Source organism: Opisthocomus hoazin, chromosome 2, assembly GCF_030867145.1.
Source record: "Opisthocomus hoazin isolate bOpiHoa1 chromosome 2, bOpiHoa1.hap1, whole genome shotgun sequence".
Classification (NCBI taxonomy): domain Eukaryota; kingdom Metazoa; phylum Chordata; class Aves; order Opisthocomiformes; family Opisthocomidae; genus Opisthocomus; species Opisthocomus hoazin.
In genome coordinates, this window is record NC_134415.1 from 128388187 (window position 1) to 128407818 (window position 19632).

Sequence of the window (19632 nt, forward strand, 5' to 3'; positions counted from 1 at the left end):
GGTATGAAGGCAGGAGCAGCTGGAGACCAAACCCACCTGTGCCAGGCACATGTCCCCTGGGTAGCTCTGAGCATCCCAGGTCCTTCCCACCCACTTGGGGCCACAACTCCCAGCAGGGCTGTAAAAATCTCGAAATCAAGCTGACCTGCTGGTGATGGAGCAGGTAGGTAGGAATATCCTTCCCCTGCACCACCAGAACCCGTCCTCCACATGGTGGAGAGTAAAAAAAAAGAGGCAGGTCACAGCCAACTGGACAGGTATCAGGCATTTTGTGAGACCAGCAAATTCAGGCCATGTAATTGGGGAGGGGGGGAAAAAAATGGGGAAAAACCAAGAGTTTCACTAACACTGGAGCTCCCATATTGATTCTTAATCACCACCTGCTATTCAATGTTTGATTCCTAAATCCAGATTTTTTTATTCAAAGGCTGCAACTATTACCACTAAAGCTAAAAACAATACATTAAGAACACTGACAATTTGCACATAAGTTTTTCCTTTCGGCTCCTTGCAGAAACAAACCTCTTCCAGAATGCTCCAGTTCGGTGGCAGCAACAGTAAGAGAACTTCCAGAGCTCCTGGCTTTTTTGATGCCAGCAATGCACAGCGAAGTACTAAAGTGCACAGAGCTGAGCTCTCCAGAGTTCAGCTCAGCTAGAGGAAGCATTCAGGAGAGAGTTGAAGGCAAACACAAAAAGTCTCCAGACTTCCAAGTCCATGAGAACTTGGGCTCTTCCGCCCAGAAGCTCAGATTAAGAAGATAATGTCATCAGACACCATGATCTGGTTGTCATCTTGCATGTGGGCCAGGGCCACCCTCACTTCAGCCAGTGAGAAGGGCTCAGGGTTGTCACGGTTGATGGACTCCATCACGTTCTTCAGACCCACGGACTGGGCATGGGAAGATTTAAAGACCTCCAGGAGGGCAGCCTTGAATGCTTTCAACCTGGTTAGGGAAGGCAAGAAGTAAACACCTTTGGAGACCACACACAGAAGACCTTCACCTTCCTTCCCAAGCCAGCATATGCCCCAGCCCTTCCCCATTCCAGAAGTGGCATCCATCAGGAAAGCCAGGAGCACCCACTACAGATGCATCTCCAGCACTGGACAACAGCTTGGACACACCAGTGTGAGGTGGGACATGTAGGGACAGCCCCCACTCACCTCGGCTCAGCCAACTCTGGCTTCTTCGCTTCGCCAGCGGCCGAGGCTTCGGGCGTCTTGGGAGTGTGTGCCTGGACTGGAGCAGAAAGAGGAGTCACCTTCAACCTGCCTGGTGTCCAAGCACCCAGAGAGCAAAAGCACTTGGTCTCAGGGTGGGATGGACAGAGAAGCAAAAACTAATTGGCAATAACTCTCCGGTCCCACACAGCCATGGAGGGTGGCTAAAAGAAATTCGCCTTGATTGGTGGGGTTGGATGGCACCACACCAGGGACCCCATGGCATCGCTGCTCCCCAGGGGCACAGACCCACCAGGGCAGAAGGCAGCAGCACCCTCAGGAGCCAGGTGCCAGCGAAACCCCAGGGACTCACCCTCCGGCATCTCCTCCTCAGCATCGCTGAAGTCATAGGGGTCATAGGAGTCCCCCTCGCCTCCTGTGCGTGCCTTCTTTCTCCTGGGTAGGGGAAAAGAGGTCACTCCTGCTCCAGCTGAACTGCAGACCTCAGGAACCACCCCCCCCAAACCCTGAGCTCCGGGAGACATCTGGCCAAGACCACGCAGTGTATCTGTGGCTCACAGCAAAGCCACCCTACAGCCACAGAACCCTGCACATGGCACAGGACCCAAGCCAGCACCTGAGGATTGTGGACTGTCATAGGATCACAGAAGGGTTTGGGTTGGATGATCTACCCCAACTCCCCTGTCACGGGCAGGGACACCTTCCACCAGGCCAGGTTGCTCAAAGCCCCATCCAGCCTGGCCTTGAACACTGCCAGGCAGGCGGCAGCCACAGCTTCTCTGGGCAACCTAGGCCAGGACCTCACCACCCTCAGAGTAAAAAATTTCTTCTTCATGTCCAGCCTAAGTCTACTCTCCAGGTGGGGTCTCACCAGAGCGGGGCAGAGGGGCAGAATCCCCTCCCTCACTCTGCTGGCCACGCTGCTGGCGATGCAGCCCAGGGTATGGTTGGCTTTCTGAGCTGCGAGGGCACACATCCAGTTTTTCATACACCAGTATCCCCAGCTCCTCCGTTGGGCTGCTCTCAACCCATCCATTCCTTAGTTCGTGCTGGTTGAGCAATGCCCCAAACCCGGGTGCAGGACCTTGCACTTGGCCTTGTTGAACGTAATGAGGTTCTCACTGCCCCAATTCTTGAACTCATCCAGTTCTGGGCTCCCCAGTTCAAGAAAGATGGAGCTACTGGAGAAAGTCCAGCGGAGGGCTATGAGGATGAGGAGGGGACTGGAGCATCTCTCCTACGAGGAGAGGCTGAGGGAGCTGGGCTTGTTTAGCCTGGAGAAGAGAAGGCTGAGAGGGGACCTTCTAAATGCCTCTAAATATCTGCAGGGTGGGGGTCAGGAGGATGAGGCCAAACTCTTTTCAGTGGTGCCCAGCGACAGGACAAGGGGCAACGGGCACAAACTGAAGCCTGGGAAGTTCCAGCTGAACATGAGGAAGAACTTCTTCACTCTGAGGGTGATGGAGCACTGACACAGGCTGCTCAGGGAGGTTGTGGAGTCTCCTTCTCTGGAGATATTCAAGACCTGCCTGGACACAGTCCTGTGCAGCCTGCTGTAGGTGACCCTGCTTCGGCACGGGGTTGGACTAGATGACCCATAGAGGTCCTTTCCAACCCCAAACATTCTGTGATTCTGTCCCTCTGGATGGCATCCTGTCCCTTGGGCGTGTCAACTGCACCACTCAGCTCGGTGTCATCTGCAAACTTGCTGAGGGTGCACTCGATCCCACTATGTCCTTGATGAAGACGCTAAATAGTACCGCTCCCAGTACAGATCCCTGACGGACACCACTCATTACTGATCTCCATTTGGACATTGAGCCATTGACTGCAACTCGATGCAGCCATCCAGCCAGTTCCTCATCCATCAAATAACAGGTTTCCCCCAGTTACAAACTGGGAGTGATGATGCACTAGGCTGAGCAAACCGTGGACTATTTCCCCAAGGCCAGAGCTGCCCGCTGTGAGCTCAGAAGAGGATGGTGCCCCTTGCACGACAGCTCGCCCTGCTCCCTGCTCCGGCTCTTACCTCCTCATTGTGCGCTCCTCCATGGGCTGCGACTCCTCATCCTCCTCCTTCTCGGTCTCCGAGTCATCGTCTGTCTGCTTTCTGCGCTTCTTCTCCTTCTCCAGCACCTGTGTGGCAAAGGCAGGATGGACTCAGTCCCCTTTCCCAATCAAGCTGCTTTTCAGGGGCCAGCCCTGACCGAACCAAGATCCCACCGCTGCTCCATCCCCACACCATCACCAGGAAAGGACCCCACCAGCAGCCCAGGGTGCCCAGTCTGCCTCAAACCCATCGCTTTCAATGACAATTTTAGGACCTCCTGAGCACCAAGGGACACCTTCTCCCCACCTTTTTGAAGTAGGCGAACTGCACCAGCTCCAAAGCCGCCTCAGCATCCTGCAGATCAACTGTCTTGTTCATCCTGGCCTTGGCATGGGCCGTGGAGAGGCGGATCAGGGTCTCCAGGGTACGGGCCGTGACAGGAGAAGTCTGGTGGGGAACAGACAGAGGTGACTCCGCGAGGCCAACTCCCACCGTGGCATCCCACCAAGGGTGGAAAACACCCGTATGGGGAGAGAGAGGAGCCTGTGCCTCAGTTTCCCTCCTCCTGGGATGAGAGGGAGCTGCTCTTGGGGCTCACCCTGGCAATGTCCGAGTTCATCTGGCTCTGGCTGCGCAGGCGGGAGTACTCCTCCGCTATGTAGCTGGCCGATTCCTGGGTCAAGACGGGCTTAATCATCTTGGCTACGTGGATGTACTTCTTCATGAACTCCATGCTGACAATCTTCTCCCTGCGGGGAATGCACACACACCCATGTCCTCCAAGGTGGGGACAGGCAAAGGGTGCTTGCAGAAGTGTGGCTTCCCGCATTTTACCCTCCACGGGTGCCCAGGTATGTGGGGAACTCAGTTCCAGGAGATGTTCCCCATCCACCTTGAATAAGAGCTCAAGCCCAGAGCAGGGCTCCCTTGGCATCCTGCCCATGGACCACCTGCAGCATCACTAGCACCAGCAACCAGCCACTGCCTGGATACTCAAGCCAAACCCATCAACTCATAGTGCTGGAAACCCCCAGAGAATCATAGAATCATTAAGGCTGCAAAAGACCTCTAAGATCATCAAGTCCAACCATCCACCCAGCACCACCATGGCTGCTAAAGTGCCACATCTACACATTTTTTGAACCCCCCCAGGGATGGGGACTCCACCACCTCCCTGGGCAGCCTGGTCCAATGCCTGACCACTCTTCCAGTAAGGAAATTTTTCCTAATATCCAATCTAAACCTCCACTGATGCAACTTGAGAGCTCCAAGGGACATGGGATGAAGGACTCACTTTCGGCGGTTGGGCCCATGCAGAAGGTCATCATGTTTCTCATACACCTGGAGCTCCTGTTCCTCCTCTTGCACAAAGTCGGGGTCCTCTGTAGCCAGGATCTCCACGGCGCTGCCCAGGGGCATGGCTGGAGAGAGGAGGGTCAGAGAGAACAGGCTTTTCGCCTCTGGAGTAACTTCCAAAAGCAGTCCTCAAAGCAGCCAGGGATGCTGAACCCAAACAGCTGCCACCAAGAGGTCACAACCCACCAAGGAACGACAGGACTGCGCAGCAAGGAGGCTGCAGTTATGAGCAACTCACCATCCCCGTCCTGCTCGTTGGGGTTGCGGTAGCGGTGCATCCGCAGGACGTGGTCCGAGATCTCCCTGTCCTGCTCGGGGTCCATCTGGTCCAGCACGATGAAGAGCAGGTCAAAGCGGGAGAGCAAGGAGTCCTGCAGGCCGATGTTCTCCATGGGCGTCTTGTACTGGTCGTACTGCAAGAGGACAATACAAGGGGTTACAGGAGACCCTCACGGGTCAGTCTTGGCTGCCAGGGAGGCTGGGAGGACCTCCTCAGGCCAGGCCTTAAAGGCTGGATGTCCAGGCAGCTGGATATCTAACCCAGCACACTAAACCCAGCCTGCTGCAGCAGTAAGGCCTCCTTCCCCCATCCTGGAAGGCAGCCATAGCTCTCATTCGCAAGGAAAACACAGAATTCTTGTGATCCCAGGTCAGATACCAAGACTGAGCCTTGCCACCAGGATGAAGGTCCACTGGGCTGCCCCAAAGCACCCAGGCAGAACTGAGCTGGGGTGAGAAACCCCACAAGACCCTCTCTGCTCCAGGAGGGCCATGAGCAGAAACAGAGACCAAACCAACCAGGTCTTCACTGCCCCACAGACCCTAGTCCCAGCAAGAACCAAGTCATTGGTTTGGGGGGGATCTTTTGGGCTTTACCAGCTGCCTCCTCCATCAAGATGGCTCCCAGCATCCTTCCCCATGGAGGGGACTGAGGACACCAGCACTCACCCGGCCGTAGACAGGGTTGGCCGCCGCCAGGACACTGCAGCGGGAGTTGAGGCGGGCGTGGATGCCGGCCTTGGCGATGGTGACGCGGCCCTGCTCCATCACCTCATGGATGGCCGTGCGGTCGATGTCGGACATCTTGTCGAACTCGTCGATGCACACCACCCCCCGGTCAGCCAACACCATGGCTCCTGCTTCCAGGCGCCGTTCACCTGGGATGGGGTGAGAGAAAAAGAGGGTCAACCACCCTTCAGCAGCCCCACGCATCTCCTGCCCTGCCACCCCCCTCCACCACAGCACCAACCCCGTGACTAGGCTCAGCCTCAAAGAGCAGCAGCACCTTTCAGGGCTGCCCATCTCCTGCCCAACTTGACAGCAGGACATTTGGGATAAGGAGCAAGCCCATAAGGAAGACAACAAGATCCAGGCTGCTGCTAGCCTTCTCATGGGGTGCACTAAGTAGAACAGGAGTAGAGAAGACCACCACCTAACAGAGGTGGAGAAAATACCCCTAAGCATCACTACCATTGCCGTAAAGCTTCTGGATGAAGCAAGCCCTGCAAGTGTCACCGCAGAACAAAGAGCTGCCCCGGATCTTGCAGAGTCCCTCTCAGGTGTTAACAAGCATCCCTCTGACAGCTCCCACCAGGAACTGGCCCGTTCCTCACCAGTTTCCTGGTCTGTGGTGACGGCAGCAGTCAGGCCAACACCGGAGGAGCCTCTGCCGGTGGTGGGGATGGCACGGGGTGCGGTGCTGAGCACGTACCGCAGCAGCTGAGACTTGGCAACAGAAGGGTCTCCTGAAATGGAGAAGACCACGTTTGGTAACTGCATATCACCTGGACATTAACTGCACATCGCCTGGATACTGCGTCCAGTCTGGGGCTCCTCAGTGTAAGGGTGGGTGGGGAGGAAAGGGTACAGGAGTGGGTTTGCTCAGCCTCCAGAAGATAAAGTGATCAGATGCTCTTCTCATCTTCCTCAATGACCCGAAGGGAGGAAACAGAGAAGACGGAGCTAGAGTTTCAAGAGGTGCGTGGTGACGGGACATGGCAATGGGGACAACTTGGAGCGCAGGAAATCCCAGTTGGATGGTAGAAGAAATCATAGAATCATAGCATGGTTTGAGTTGGAAGGGACATTATAAACCTTCTAGTTCCAACCCCCCTGCCATGGGCAGGGACACTTTCCACCAGACCAGGTTGCTCAAAGCCCCGTCCAATCTGGCCCTGAACACTGCCAGGGCAGGGGCAGCCACAGCTTCTCTGGGCAAATCCCCTTGCGGGTGGTCAAACACCAGCACAGTGGTTCACAGAGGTTGTGGCATCCCATCCCTGGAGATGTTCAAAACCGACTGGAAGAGTCCCAAAGCAACCTGATCTACTGGTGACACTGGCTCTGCCCTGCACACTTGCTAGGACCAGAGGCCTCCAGAGGTCCCATCTAACCTTTGAAACCCATCTACTCTATGAAACTAAGCCCAGAAAAACACTCCCTCATCTCACACCCCCCACAACACCAACTGAGGGTTCCTCTGCCCAGAATTTCCAGACCTATCAGCAAGATGTTGATGTCTCCTCGGATGCGGCTCCCGTTCTCCAGGACCTTCTCCACCCCTCCGAGCAGCATGCAGAGAAGGGCCTTCTTGATGTACTCGTGCCCATGGATGCTGGGAGCCAGGGATCTCGCCAGCTGGTCAAAGATATCCTAAGGCAAAAGAGGCAAAGCATGACACATCAGATGGACTGCAGCAAATAAGAACATGGAGCAGTTCTCCACAAGTCCATTTCAGCACAAAAGAGGAGCTCGTTCCTATCACAGAAACACATGGATGAAAATTATTTAGAAAGAAGACTGTTTGCCAGAGTTTTCTTTCAATGGGGCTCTGAAGTTCTAGACCCTCCTGACTGTCACGGTCACCTAAGGAAGCACTGGAAGCAGCAACCCCTGTGAGAGCAAGGTTTTCTCCTCTCCACCACGAAGTAGGTGTGAGTATAGGACCAGGCTGGGGTAGATATCCCTTGCCTCCATATCTCACTCTGGTTTTGGGTTTCAGGAGGAAAGAGGGAGGTGTTTCTCCTTCGGAGGAACTTCTCTGACAACCAGCTGGCAGGGTGAGGACACAGGCCACGCAGACTGATTTCTGTCTCAAAAGGATACTCTGCTAGCAGTACAGAAGCAGCAATTAAAAAAAACAACAGGATCTGATAAGAGCCTCCTCAGCAGAAAATGCAAAGCAAGCGAGTAGAAAATCCAGCAACGTCGCTACAAGGGATGGAAAGTTAACTGCCACCCAGCACAACACCTCCTTAGCCACACGCCAAGCCCTGAAGCCGCTCTGGCTGGTGCTGGGACACAAGCCTGCCTTCTAGACCAAAGACTTCAATACCTTGGAGCGACTCTTGCTGAATCTCTTGATCTTGGCCACATCGGCAGCAGAGTAGAGAGGCCGGACATCTTTGCTCATCTGCTTCACGTGGCAGGCAATGAGGATAGTCCTGGAGAAGGGACACAATCGTGATCAGATCTGCAAAGCCCACAGAGCCTACAGGTCACAGCAACAACACAGCAGAAATCTCCACAGGGTCATCCTTTGCTCTACGACATCCTGGATGGGGCCGGAAAGGTCCAACAGCTGTAGCCACCTCTACCTGACTGCACTGGTCCATCAACGGAGCATCTTTAAGAGCATCCAACCTGCTCTGCGCACAGCTGGATCTCACAGCCACGCACTGCTGCTAAGCAGCAAGGTGCAAACCGCTCCAAGTGATTTCAGCCAATGTTTGACCCAGCTTTGTGATGGCCACCTGCCTGCTCTGTATCTCATCTTCCAGAGATGTGACCCAGCTAAAAAGGGCGAGAGGGCTGAAGGCAAGACAAAAGAAGGTTCACCTGAAAGTCCCTGAAGTGTAACCCCCTTTCTTTCCTGGCAGGCAGCGGTACGTCCCCACCACCTGGATGCGGTCCCCAGGCTTCACCTTGTCCACCAGGTCATCATCCAGAACAACATCCACTGAGCGCGGCAGCTGCCCTGCCGGTGCCTTCTCGGGCATCTCCTGGATGGTAATGGTCTGATGGTCCTTGTAGACCGAGAGGCCAAACTCTGTCTCCAGGGGGTTGTTCTCTTCGTCCTAGAGAAGGAACCAAAATAAAAAGACTATCACTACTTCTCAGGAGCACAGGGAGAACAGGTGGGTCAGCTGAGCAGCTGGAAGACGGACTGCATCAACCAACGCAGACAAGCCTGCTGGAAAGGGTTGCTTTATCAGGACTGCCGGAGGCTGAGGTTCACCAGCTCCACAGCCCCTCAGTCTAAAGCTGCCAACACCCATCATTCTGGTACAGAATCACAGAATCATAGGGTTGGAAGGGACCTCTGTGGGTCATCTAGTCCAATGCCCCTGCCAAAGCAGGGTCACCCAGAGCAGGCTGCACAGGACCTTGTCCAGGCGGGCCTTGAATATCTCCAGAGAAGGAGACTCCACAACCTCCCTGGGCAGCCTGTTCCAGGGCTCCGTCACCCTCAGAGGGAAGAAGTTCTTCCTCATGTTCAGCTGGAGCTTCCTCTGCTTCAGTTTGTGCCCGTTGCCCCTTGTCCTGTCGCTGGGCACCACTGAAAAGAGTCTGGCCCCGTCCTCCTGACCCCCACCCTGCAGATATTTAGAGGCATTTCTAAGGTCCCCTCGCAGCCTTCTCTTCTCCAGGCTGAACAAGCCCAGCTCCCTCAGCCTCTCCTCGTAGGAGAGATGCTCCAGTCCCCTCATCGTCCTCGTACCCTCTGCTGGACTCTCTCCAGTAGCTCCTCATCTTTCTTGAACTGGGGAGCCCAGAACTGGACACAGGCCAGAGGCTAGGCCTCTCCAAGCCCTGGCCCTCCTGCAGGCAGTGGTGACACACCACCCACGGAGCAGGCTGTGTGCAGTGGGGACAAAGCTCAGGTCAGCCTTCCTCAGTTCCCAGATATGGGACAAACCCAAGGGGGCATACATCCTCCAGGACAGCACAGGCATGCCCATGCTGACCTGGCTCCCAGGAGCAACAAGACTGGCTGAGAACCCTTCAAGAAACCATGCTACAGCAGAATCGAGATCATAACTAACATCTGAACTAGCGGGTCTGGTGGCCTCACGTCCAATGGAGGCTTGCTTCACATGTTTCTGGTAGCTCTCCGGGACTTTCACACGTGCGATGTGTCTTCTTTGTGGGCTATGTTGGCAGAGGGGGAAGGAATGCACAGGGATGTGAGCCCTGGGCTTGGAGCTGGCACACTCTCCCCAGAAGAACCTGCTGGTGCTTCCCACAAAGCTACTTCATCTCACCTTTGTAGGATAGACGGAGCTGGATGGGAAAGCATCCAAGGAGGTCATGTCCGTGTACCGGCGCTCAATAGTCTTCTTGGTAGCTGGGCAGTAATGGACGCTGCGGACGATCTTCGGACGAACCAGAGAGCCTGAGATTGGAAGAAAGAGGAGTTAGGGGCAATGATGGTCCACCTGTCAGCAGACAGTCCCCAGCAGGGTCTCCACTGCTAAATTGCACTTGGGACACAACCCACTGTCCACCATGGCCAGGATTTGCTGAGCTCAAAGACCATCCCAACACTCAAGAGCTTCTGCCAAGCCCCCTGTTCCCTTCACCCAGGTTGCCAGAAAGAACCATGGCTCCTGGTGGACTCCAAGCCCCTTCACAGCAAACAAGTGGACCCACCACCCCCAAAGATCTCCCCCCAGGCTCACATTTTGTCACGATGCCCTCCACACAGACAATGCAGCTGAGGAAACAGGCCGTCAGCGTCCGCGGCGACACGTGCTTGGAGCCAAAGCTGCCCTCCAGCCCGATATAGAAGTCCTCGTACTGCTTGGCATACGTGGCATCAACGGAGGCGACAAAATCCTTCAGGGCACGCTGGAAGGCGATCAGCTCCTCAAAGGCATTGCTCAAGAGCCTGCAACAGATGGAGGTGATGATGCTGACCCATCAGCCCCTTTCTGCCTTCCTCCTCAACACTTCTCCCATGCCTCCATCTGCGAGTTTACCAGGAGCAAGAGGAGAAAACACTCCAAAGCCCGTCACAGCTCTGTGCTTGGTCCGCTGCCACCAACAGCCAGAAGCTAAACAAGCCCAACCACATCTGAAAAACCTCATGTGTCTCTAAGGAGCTCGGCAAGCCCGGTCCAAAACACCCCCAAGCATCCTAAAAAAGGAGATGATCATGGAATCATTAGGGTTGGAAAAGACCTCCAAGATCATCAAGTCCAACCATCAACCCAACACCACCACAACTGCTAAATCATGTCCTGAAGTGCCACATCTACATGGTTTTTGAACATCTCCAGGGATGGGGACTCAACTACTTCCCTGGGCAGCCTGTTCCAACGCCTGGCCACTCTTTCAGGAAAGAAATTTTTCCTAATATCCAATCTAAACCTCCCCTGACGCACGATTTACACCCTACAATCAAGCCCAGCTTGCTGCAAATTTTTTCTGCCAAATCCAGGGTTTGCGAGCTCGGAAAGGACGGGTGTCGCAGGGGGAAAGACCAGGTCCACCTTCGACACAGGACCTGGGACACGGGACAAGGGTTGCCCCTTCCCTGCCACAAAGGACCTGCAGAACCAGGGCTGGAGCTCCGACACCCGGCCTAGGGCAGGGTGAGCCCAGCCGCCCCGCACCCACCGGCTGGCCCTCTTCTCGTTCTTCCGCCGCAGGTCGTTGATGCTGACGAGCAGACGGTAGTGGTTGTCGCTGATCATGTCCCGCACCTTGCTGTGGTAAATCCCTTGATCTTCCTGCAAGAAAATGGGGGGGGGGGGCGGGAATAAGCACCCAAAAACCCAACTCGTGTCCCTGTAGCCCCACCGAGCAAACTGGGGGGGGGGGGGGGGGGGGGGGGGGCACTGGGACCAGGCGCTCCCCAGCTCCCGGGTTATGGGGCGGGGGGGCAGCCCCCGCGTCTCCCAGCGCAGCCCCGCTCCCGACCTCACCTCATCGTCCAGAAAATCGAGGTAGTCCCGCTGCGCTTCCCGCAGCTCCGCGTCCTCCAGCCCGCCCGCCGCCGCCGCCGCCGCCGCCATGCTGCCGGCCGCTCGGGGAGCCCGGCCCGGGCCGGGGGGGCCGCCGAGACCCCGCCGCGCTGCGAGGGGGGAAGCGGGGGGAGCCGGCCTGGCCCCGGCAGCGCCCGCGGTGCGACCCGGTTCCCCCCCCTCCGCAGCACCAGCAGCCGCCGCGCTCCCACTTGGCGCCAAAACCCGGGGCCTTTCCCGCCACCAGGCGGAAGCCACGCCCCCCTCCCGCCCCGCGGCGATCCTCATTGGCCGGTATCGTTCTCGGAGGTGACGCGACAGAGCCCCAGCCAATCAGCGCGCGGACGGCGCGCGGAAGTCGCCGACCAGTTGAAAATAACTATTTTGTTAAAAAAAATAAAAGGCAAACATTAAAACTCCAAGCCAAATTTATTTATTTTAAAAACAGGGGAAAAATTAAAACTCCAAGCCAATTTCTATTTATTAAAAAAAGTCAAAAATTAAAACGCCAAGCCAATTTTTATTTATTTTTTAAAAAGGCAAAAATTAAAAAGCCAGGCCAATTTTTATTGATTTAAAAAAAGGGGGAAAATTAAACCTCCAAGTCAATTTCTATTTACTTTAAAAAAGGCAAAAATTAAAATGCCAAGCCAATTTTTATTTAAAAAAGGCAAAAATTAAAATGCCAATTGAATTTTTATTTATTAAAAAGTGGCAAAAATTAAAACGCCAAGCCAATTTTTATTTATTTATTACAAAAAGGGGAAAAATTAAAACTTCAAGACAATTTCTATTTGTTTTAAAAAGGCAAAAATTAAACACCAAGCCAAATTTTATTTATTTAAAAAAGGCAAAAAATTAAAACAGCGTGACAATTATTATTCATTTAAAAAAGGCAAAAGCTAAAACTCCAAGCCAATTTTTATTTATTAAAAAAAGTAAAAGTTCAAAAGCCAAGCCAATTTTTTTTATTAACAAGGGGAAAAATTAAAACGCCAAGCTAATTTTTATTTATTTTTTTTAAAAAGCCAAAATTAACCCCCCCATTTTTTTTTTTTTTCCTATCACATTTTGGGGAGCTCCGTTCCTGGGTGTTTTGGCCCCAAAGCACGCAGGCCGGGCCTCGCTCTCCCCCTGTTACGTAGCCTGGCGCCTGTCCAGGAGTTCGGGGACCAAGGCACGAAAGCAGCAGGTCCTGGCGTGATGTTTGGCGGTGAAAAGGGTGGTTTCTGGCTGTGTCTCCCCAAAGCCCAGAAAAGTCACAGGAACGTGGGGACAGCGGCGCCACTCCCCCTTAATCCATATTTTCAGTGTCGCTTAAAAATCTTTCTCTTAACTCTATTTAAAAAAAAAAAAAAAGGAATAAATAGCTAGACAAAGCTACTCTGATAGCTCCGCTCTGGTGAGAGCCCACCTGGAGTCCTGTGTCCAGCTCTGGAGCCCCCAACAGAAGAAGGACATGGATGTGTTGGAGCGGGTCCAGGGGAGGCCACGGAGATGATCCAAGGGCTGGAGCACCTCTCCTACGAGGACAGGCTGAGGGAGTTGGGCTTGTTCAGCCTGGAGAAGAGAAGGATCCAGGTGACCTTAGAGCAGCTGCCAGTGCTTGAAGGGGCTACAGGAAGGGTGGAGAGGGGCTTTTCACAAGGGTGGGTAGTGATAGGACAAGGGGGAACGGCTCTAAACTAAAAGAGGGCAGATTTAGATTAGAGATTAGGAAGAAATTCTTCCCCATGAGGGTGGTGAAACACTGACCCAGGCTGCCCAGAGAAGCTGTGGCTGCCCCCTCCCTGGCAGTGTTCAAGGCCAGGTTGGATGGAGCTCTGAGCAACCTGGTCTGGTGGAAGATGTCCCTGCTCATGGCAGGGGGTTTGGAACCAGATGGTCTTTAAGGTCCCTTCCAACCCAAATCATTCTGTGATTCTATGATTCTATGGCCTGGTGGAAGATGTCCCTGCTCATGGCAGGAGGGCTGGAGCTAGATGATCTTCAAGGTCCCTTCCAACCCAAACCATTCTATGATCAGCAAAGCAAACCAGGCACCCAAACCTGGCTGCGTCGCCTGGATGCCCTTATAGCTGGAATCGGTTCTTCCAGGGTTGGCAGTAGATGTTGGTGGTAAATATTGACCGGGCTCCGCAGGGCTGGGCAGAAGGCCGAGGCACGCGCGTCCACACCACCCGGCCTCGCCAGCTTCCACCCGCGTTTCAGAAGAGGAGCAGCAAACAGCCCCTGCCCCGATTCCCCTCTGCCGCTTGCGTGCCTGGACCAGATCCCTGGAAATGCATCAGGAACGTTGCCAGTAACCGCTGCGGTTACCAGTCCGAGTCCCGGGTGTTTGTCCCGTTTCTGCGAGCTTTTCTTACGCCGCTCTGCATCAACGTGAAAAAAGTTCACATTTTCCTTCTCGGGCGTTTGGGCTCTCCTCTGGAGCAATTTCACGGGGTATTAACTTTGGCAGGTTGGCAGGAACGAAGGATCTCGTGCTCTGTTGCTGTTTTCTTTCCTTTTATTTTATTTTTTTTTCCTTTTATTTCTTTTTTTTTTTTTTTTTTTTAAATCTTCCAGGCTGTCCTGCTAACTCCAGAGCCGCTCTCCCCAGCCAGAACAGCCTCCCCGCCTCCGCGCACTCAGCAGCACCCACTTCCCTTCGGACGCTCCTCAAAATCCACCCCTTTCCCCCGATTTTTCTGGAGGTCTCCCATTTTCATTGCAGCTGGCAGGAGGAGGGGGGGGTGAGCCGAGAAGGCCCTTGGTGCAACCCTGCCACGCTCACTGGGTCGTAGCAAGGTGTCTAGGTGGACACATAGGCCACGAGGAGATAAACTGGGAGGAGGAACCAGCCTGCGTAAGCCCCAAAGAAAAAATGTAACGTACGCTGTAGAAGTCAGAACCCGATGTGAGGTTTCACCTCTGAGATCGTTTTTCGCTCTCTGCAGAAGACAATTATACCCAGCAGTGAGCACAGTCCGCGTGCTTCGCTGCAGATAAAATACGGAGGGGAAAGGTAAAATACGGATGGAAAAGGTAAAATATGGATGGAAAAGGTAAAATATGGATGTGAAGCAACCCATGAGCGCAGCTGGCAGGGCACAGAGTGGTACCGGGGTGAGATCCGGACGCAGATATCTAGATGGCACATAGACCTCGCCTATGTTTAGGTGGTCAGAATGAATCCCAGCCCACAGAATCACAGAATCACAGAATGGTCAGGGTTGGAAGGGACCTCTGTGGGTCATCTAGTCCAACCCTCCTGCCGAAGCAGGGTCACCTACAGCAGGCTGTAGAGGAAGAGGAAGAGCCCATCAAGACGTCGTGAACCGCTGCAGTGCTTCTGCCAAAGGCTGCGAGCTCTGCGCGAAGGGAGCTGGCAAGGGACCTGTCGCTGCTCCTGACCGCCAGGTAACGAGAGCTAGGGATAAACATAGCCACCCGTTGTTATTCATGACAGCGCCCTATAGCAACCGCTCCCGTGCTGCGGCTCTTGTCTGAATAATTAATTGGAGCAGGTCAGATGGAGAGAGACGGAGAACGCCGGGATGACAGACGCCTTCCCTTTTGGGACACCCTAGGTTGCTGCCCAGGCTCTCCTGGGATTCACCTCCCTGCCACGTCCCAGCGGTCACCGGGTGGAGAGCGCAGCACGGGCTCACGGAGACATTTAGCACCTCCTGCCCACTGGAAAAAACCAGGAATTAAGCACCTAAATTCACGGCGGGCTGGGGCCGCAGAGCTCGCAGAGAAATAGAAAGAATCACGGGTGGGTGCAGGAATAATTTCCATGGGTGAACACCACTGTCCCTGTTCACAGGGTGCATTTTCTCCTCCCTTCCCCACATAGAATCACAGAATCACAGAATAGTAGGGGTTGGAAGGGACCTCTGTGGGTCATCTAGTCCAATCCTCCTGCCGAAGCAGGGTCACCTACAGCAGGCTGCACAGGACCTTGTCCAGGCGGGTCTGGAATATCTGCAGAGAAGGAGACTCCACAACCTCCCTGGGCAGCCTGTTCCAGTGCTCCGTCACCCTCAGAGGGAAGAAGTTCTTCCTCATGTTCAGACGGAACTTCCTGTGCCTCAGTTTGTGCCCGTTGCCCCTTGTCCTGTCGCTGGGCACCACTGAAAAGAGCTTGGCCCCATCCTCCTGACACCCACCCTGCAGATATTTGTAGGCATTTATAAGGTCCCCTCGCAGCCTTCTCTTCTTCAGGCTGAACAAGCCCAGTTCCCTCAACCTCTCCTTGTAGGGGAGATGCTCCAGTCCCCTCACCATCCTCGTAGCCCTCATCTCTGCTGGGTTTCTGAGATCATGCTATCTAGAAATAAGAAATGATTGGGGACCTTTTTAATTAGGGAGGAAAAAAGATCCCTTTCCAGGTACCCTGTGATCCCTCCCAGGCTCTGCGGTTTTTTTCCTTTAGTTCAACTGAAAGCCAATTTTCAAGCCGCAGATCAATTTTCCGGTTGGCATCTGTTAGTTTTCCTCTCTAGGGAAGGGCAGAGGAGAGGCCTGTGGCTCACTGATAGCTCCAAAAGCGAGGGGAGAGTACCCCAAAGTCATCGGAGTGTCACCTCATCATCAAGCAGCACACTGGAGGTGAGGTTTCCAATATATCTGTAATGAAACGGAAGGGTAATAACATGGAATTAGATGTTTTGAATGAAAAAACCAATCACTTTTTATAATTAAAACAATGTGGAGAAGGGAGACCACCTGTGAGATGTTTTTGTCAGTGTAAATTTTAAGGTTTTCAAGGGGTGGAAGGGGTTTGCCCTCGCTGGTGCCTCCTGCAGCTGCACTTGCAGGAGCTGAACCCCAACCAGGGAATTCGCCCTCACAAGAGGAGAGTCGTCCTGATGCTCACCGCTTCAGGACCACACGTGGAAGATTTAATTTAACGATGAAGGAACCCTTCTTAATCTTTTAATCTGACCTTTTCCCTAACACAGGCTGCAGAATTTCACCCGATCGCATCTGCAACCAGCTCAGGCATTTCTGATGTCATTTTCTTGAAGTATTTACTATTCCCACACACTTTGGTAAATCTTTAAACTGATATAGCTTTTTTTTTTTTTTTCCACTCATCCCAGGTAAGAAAAACAGAGGAAACAACGATCAGTGAATATGAATGGAATTTCTTAAGTGCACGGGGAGCTGCTGGTATATCACCAGGAGAGCGCAGTAAAGTGGGTAAGAAGTGAAGCCTCCGACCTTCAGCATGTTAGGGTGGAGCGCAGCCACCTTCTTGCTTCCCAGAGCAGGAGCCTGGCGTATACGGCTCTGCTTTTCCTCCCAGGTGCTGCTAGCAGGGTCTTAGCACAGCGATGGGAGCACAAAACCGCGTCGCAGTCCTGCTTCTGATGCACGGCCGCCCCGGGTCCCGCGGGTGATTCATTCTCTTCTATCGCGCAGAAGCAAAATACAGCAATCAATGAAAAAAAAACCAAAACAAACCCGCTCGGGCCGTGCCTCCAGGCACAGTGAAAAATGAATTCCCTCCACAAACGAAACCAAAGGAGTGGCTGAATCAACAAAGCTCCGGCGAGCGCGGCCGGGAGCGGGTCTGCGTAATGCGGCGACCCCAGCACGTTTCCAGGGAAGTCCGAGGGGCCCGGGTATAGATCGCCCGCGGTTTGGTGTTGCTATTTCTGTCTGCTCATCTGCTCCCATGAGTTCTGCCCGTTGCTAAAGACAGTGACAGCTGGTTCCTTTTTTTTCCACACACCCCCCCTTGATTTTCTCCACCCCCAAGCCTGGAAATCACCCATCTGTACGCAAAGCATCATCGCCTCTGCATCGGGATCTCCGGGATCCGCTTTCAGCCACGGGGCAGGATCCACTGCTCGCTTCAGCATGCGATGCCCAGCTCTGGAAGGCGGAAGAAGCTGCATCAGTTCGCGTAAGCCACATTAGCAATCGTCACCTGACTGTCACGACGGGCTCTCTGCCCCGTGCAGCCCCCCGAGAGGCAGGAAATCCTGACCCCAAGTTGCCACACAGCCCTTGTGCAACGTGCGGCGAGCAGCCGAAGGTGGCAAAACGAACGGCAGCGAGCGCTGCTCTCCGACTGCAGGGGCCAGGCTTGGGAACCAAGGGCTTTTAGGGTTGGGTTTTTTTCTGAATTATTAGTTAAAGGAAGCATATAAGCAGGATTCAGAACAATTGCAAAGGATTCGCGTAACCCAGCGCCCCGAGACTCGCTGGCCTGTGTTATTACAGAGGAAGGTAAAAGAGCTCCCTGCATAAGTTATGGATCACAAAAATATAATGCACTCCTGAGCCCTGTTAGCTGGAGATTTTGGTCGGAAGCAAGACGATTTATATCCTCTCCAAAACGATAATTATTTTTGCCATCCTTAGTATTACGCATCTGCACAATCTTGTCTAAATCCTGCCAAACCGTGAGCATCCACCCCAGCGGGGAAAGGAGTTCTGCCGACAGCAACGCACGGTGCAGAAAAATTCTCTTTTACCCAGTTACGATAAGCACAGGTCAACATTCTTTATTACGAGCAAACACAGGGAAAAGGTGACTCGTCCCACTTTCTGCATCCTGTTTGCTGTTTTGAATATCTCCGTGGCGTTTGGGGCGAAGCTGCCGCGCTCCTCCTGAGCGGCACAGCCTGGACACTCTGCGTGTTTGGATGCACCTTGGTGAAGAGAGACTCCCATCCCCACAAGAAGCTCCTCTTCCTTGGTGATAATTCAAAGCACACAAAATAACAGGACGACCGGTTCGCAGCCTGCAAGGACGGGGTTTGTGCTGCGTGGCAGGGAGGGTGCGTGTGTGTTTGGGTGGGGAGTGAAGGGGTGGGGGGGTTGTTTGAGGGTGCAAAGCCTGCTTAGATCATATCAGATGACTGTAAAGGGTAGGGAGAACCCAGCCTGGTACAACCGAGCCTTAACTGCCCGCTGGGAGGAATCTCCTGGGCAAACACAACCACACCTGGGTTTTGCCTTGAAAGGAACTGGGTGATTCATTTCAGGGTGTAAAATGCCAAAGACAGGGAGTAACAGGGACTGCAGCGCAGCAGGATGAGTCTGAGATGAATGACAGAGCATGGCGTGGCAGGTACCCGTCACCCGAGAGCAGATCATGGAGCCAGCGAACCAAAAAGTGCAGCACCCACCAAGCCTGGTGTGCAAAACAAGCTGTCAGCACCCACCCAGGGGAGCAGTTACCCGCACAGAGCTGCCTTTTGCCTTCCTCAAGCCTGCCGTGGGGCATGCCATGAAGATAAATGGGCAAAAAAAGGTTCCATCGGAGCAGAAAAGAAGGGTAGGAAATGCAGCAGCATTGCAAAGTGCAGGGATGTCCCACCCCACCATCTCCTTCTGCTTGGGTGGTATTTTTCTTCCCACCTCGTCTCCAGCCTTGCTGCGGCCATCGCCAGCACTCAGCTGAGTGTTCCCACTTCTCCCACGTGAGCAGTGATGGAAAGACAGGTGGAAGAGGAAAAGCTGTGCCGCGACCTCCATGTTCCAGTCACCGAGGATCCCTGGGAATCTGAGGAGCACAGGAGGGTGACAAAGTGGTGTTACGGGTCTTACAGCGGGAGATGTCTTAGGGGGGCGGAAAATCAGTGCAAGATGTCTCTGCAGGGGTCGGGAGCTGCCGATCGCATCCCATCCAGATCCCTGAGCGAGATGACAGGGAAAAATGGAGGTCCTCTGCCCAGCTTCTCCTTCACCCTGGATGTTCCCCCACCCACAGGTCCTCACTGTGGGAGCGCTGGCTCTTCCATGTGCTGGCGGATGGGTGCTGGGATGTTCACCGAAGCTGGAATGATTTTACTGAAGCTGGGAAGTCCCGTTCTCGGACTGCCTCTCCTGCGATCCTCTCCCTGCAGGACAAGCAGTCCTTCTGCTTCCCTTGTAAACCCATCAAAAAATAACAGCCCCGACAGGCTGGAGAAGCAGAACCCGCATGAACACAGAGATGGAAGAGGGGAAACAAGTACTCTGTGCTCATAGATTAACCCGCTCCTGGGATCGTGGTGGCTTCACAGCTGAACCCATTGCTGCGGTTTTGGCACAGTTCGGTCCAGGCTGCGTAAGCCTCTCCCAGACATTTCC

The 19632-nt window shown here is 53.9% G+C and overlaps 1 protein-coding gene across 1 annotated transcript; it reads right to left on the reverse strand.

The window, feature by feature from the left end:
- Positions 1–393: 393 nt before the first annotated feature.
- Positions 394–11599, reverse strand: MCM3 (minichromosome maintenance complex component 3). The gene is made up of 17 exons (XM_075411122.1): positions 11518–11599; positions 11210–11322; positions 10270–10478; positions 9853–9983; positions 8426–8664; positions 7923–8031; positions 7087–7240; positions 6202–6333; positions 5537–5745; positions 4827–5001; positions 4527–4653; positions 3831–3981; positions 3539–3679; positions 3212–3318; positions 1535–1617; positions 1165–1240; positions 394–946 (listed from the first exon to the last, which is right to left on the reverse strand). The coding sequence occupies exons 2-17, from the start codon at positions 11284–11286 to the stop codon at positions 748–750; spliced, it is 2319 nt and encodes a 772-aa protein (XP_075267237.1). The 5' UTR covers positions 11287–11322; positions 11518–11599; the 3' UTR covers positions 394–747.
- Between the last annotated feature and the right edge of the window lie 8033 nt (positions 11600–19632).

What these genes read in the sequence shown, in the direction of transcription:
- MCM3 (XM_075411122.1), bottom strand. Translation starts at nt 11,286, where the DNA reads ATGATCAGCGACAACCACTACCGTCTGCTCGTCAGCATCAACGACCTG. An exon ending in GGAGGGCATCGTGACAAAAT is followed by an intron (nt 9,984 to 10,269) that starts GTGAGCCTGGGG and finishes TTCCAATCTCAG; the next exon opens with GCTCTCTGGTTCGTCCGAAG. An exon ending in CACCACAGACCAGGAAACTG is followed by an intron (nt 5,746 to 6,201) that starts GTGAGGAACGGG and finishes ACCCCATCCCAG; the next exon opens with GTGAACGGCGCCTGGAAGCA.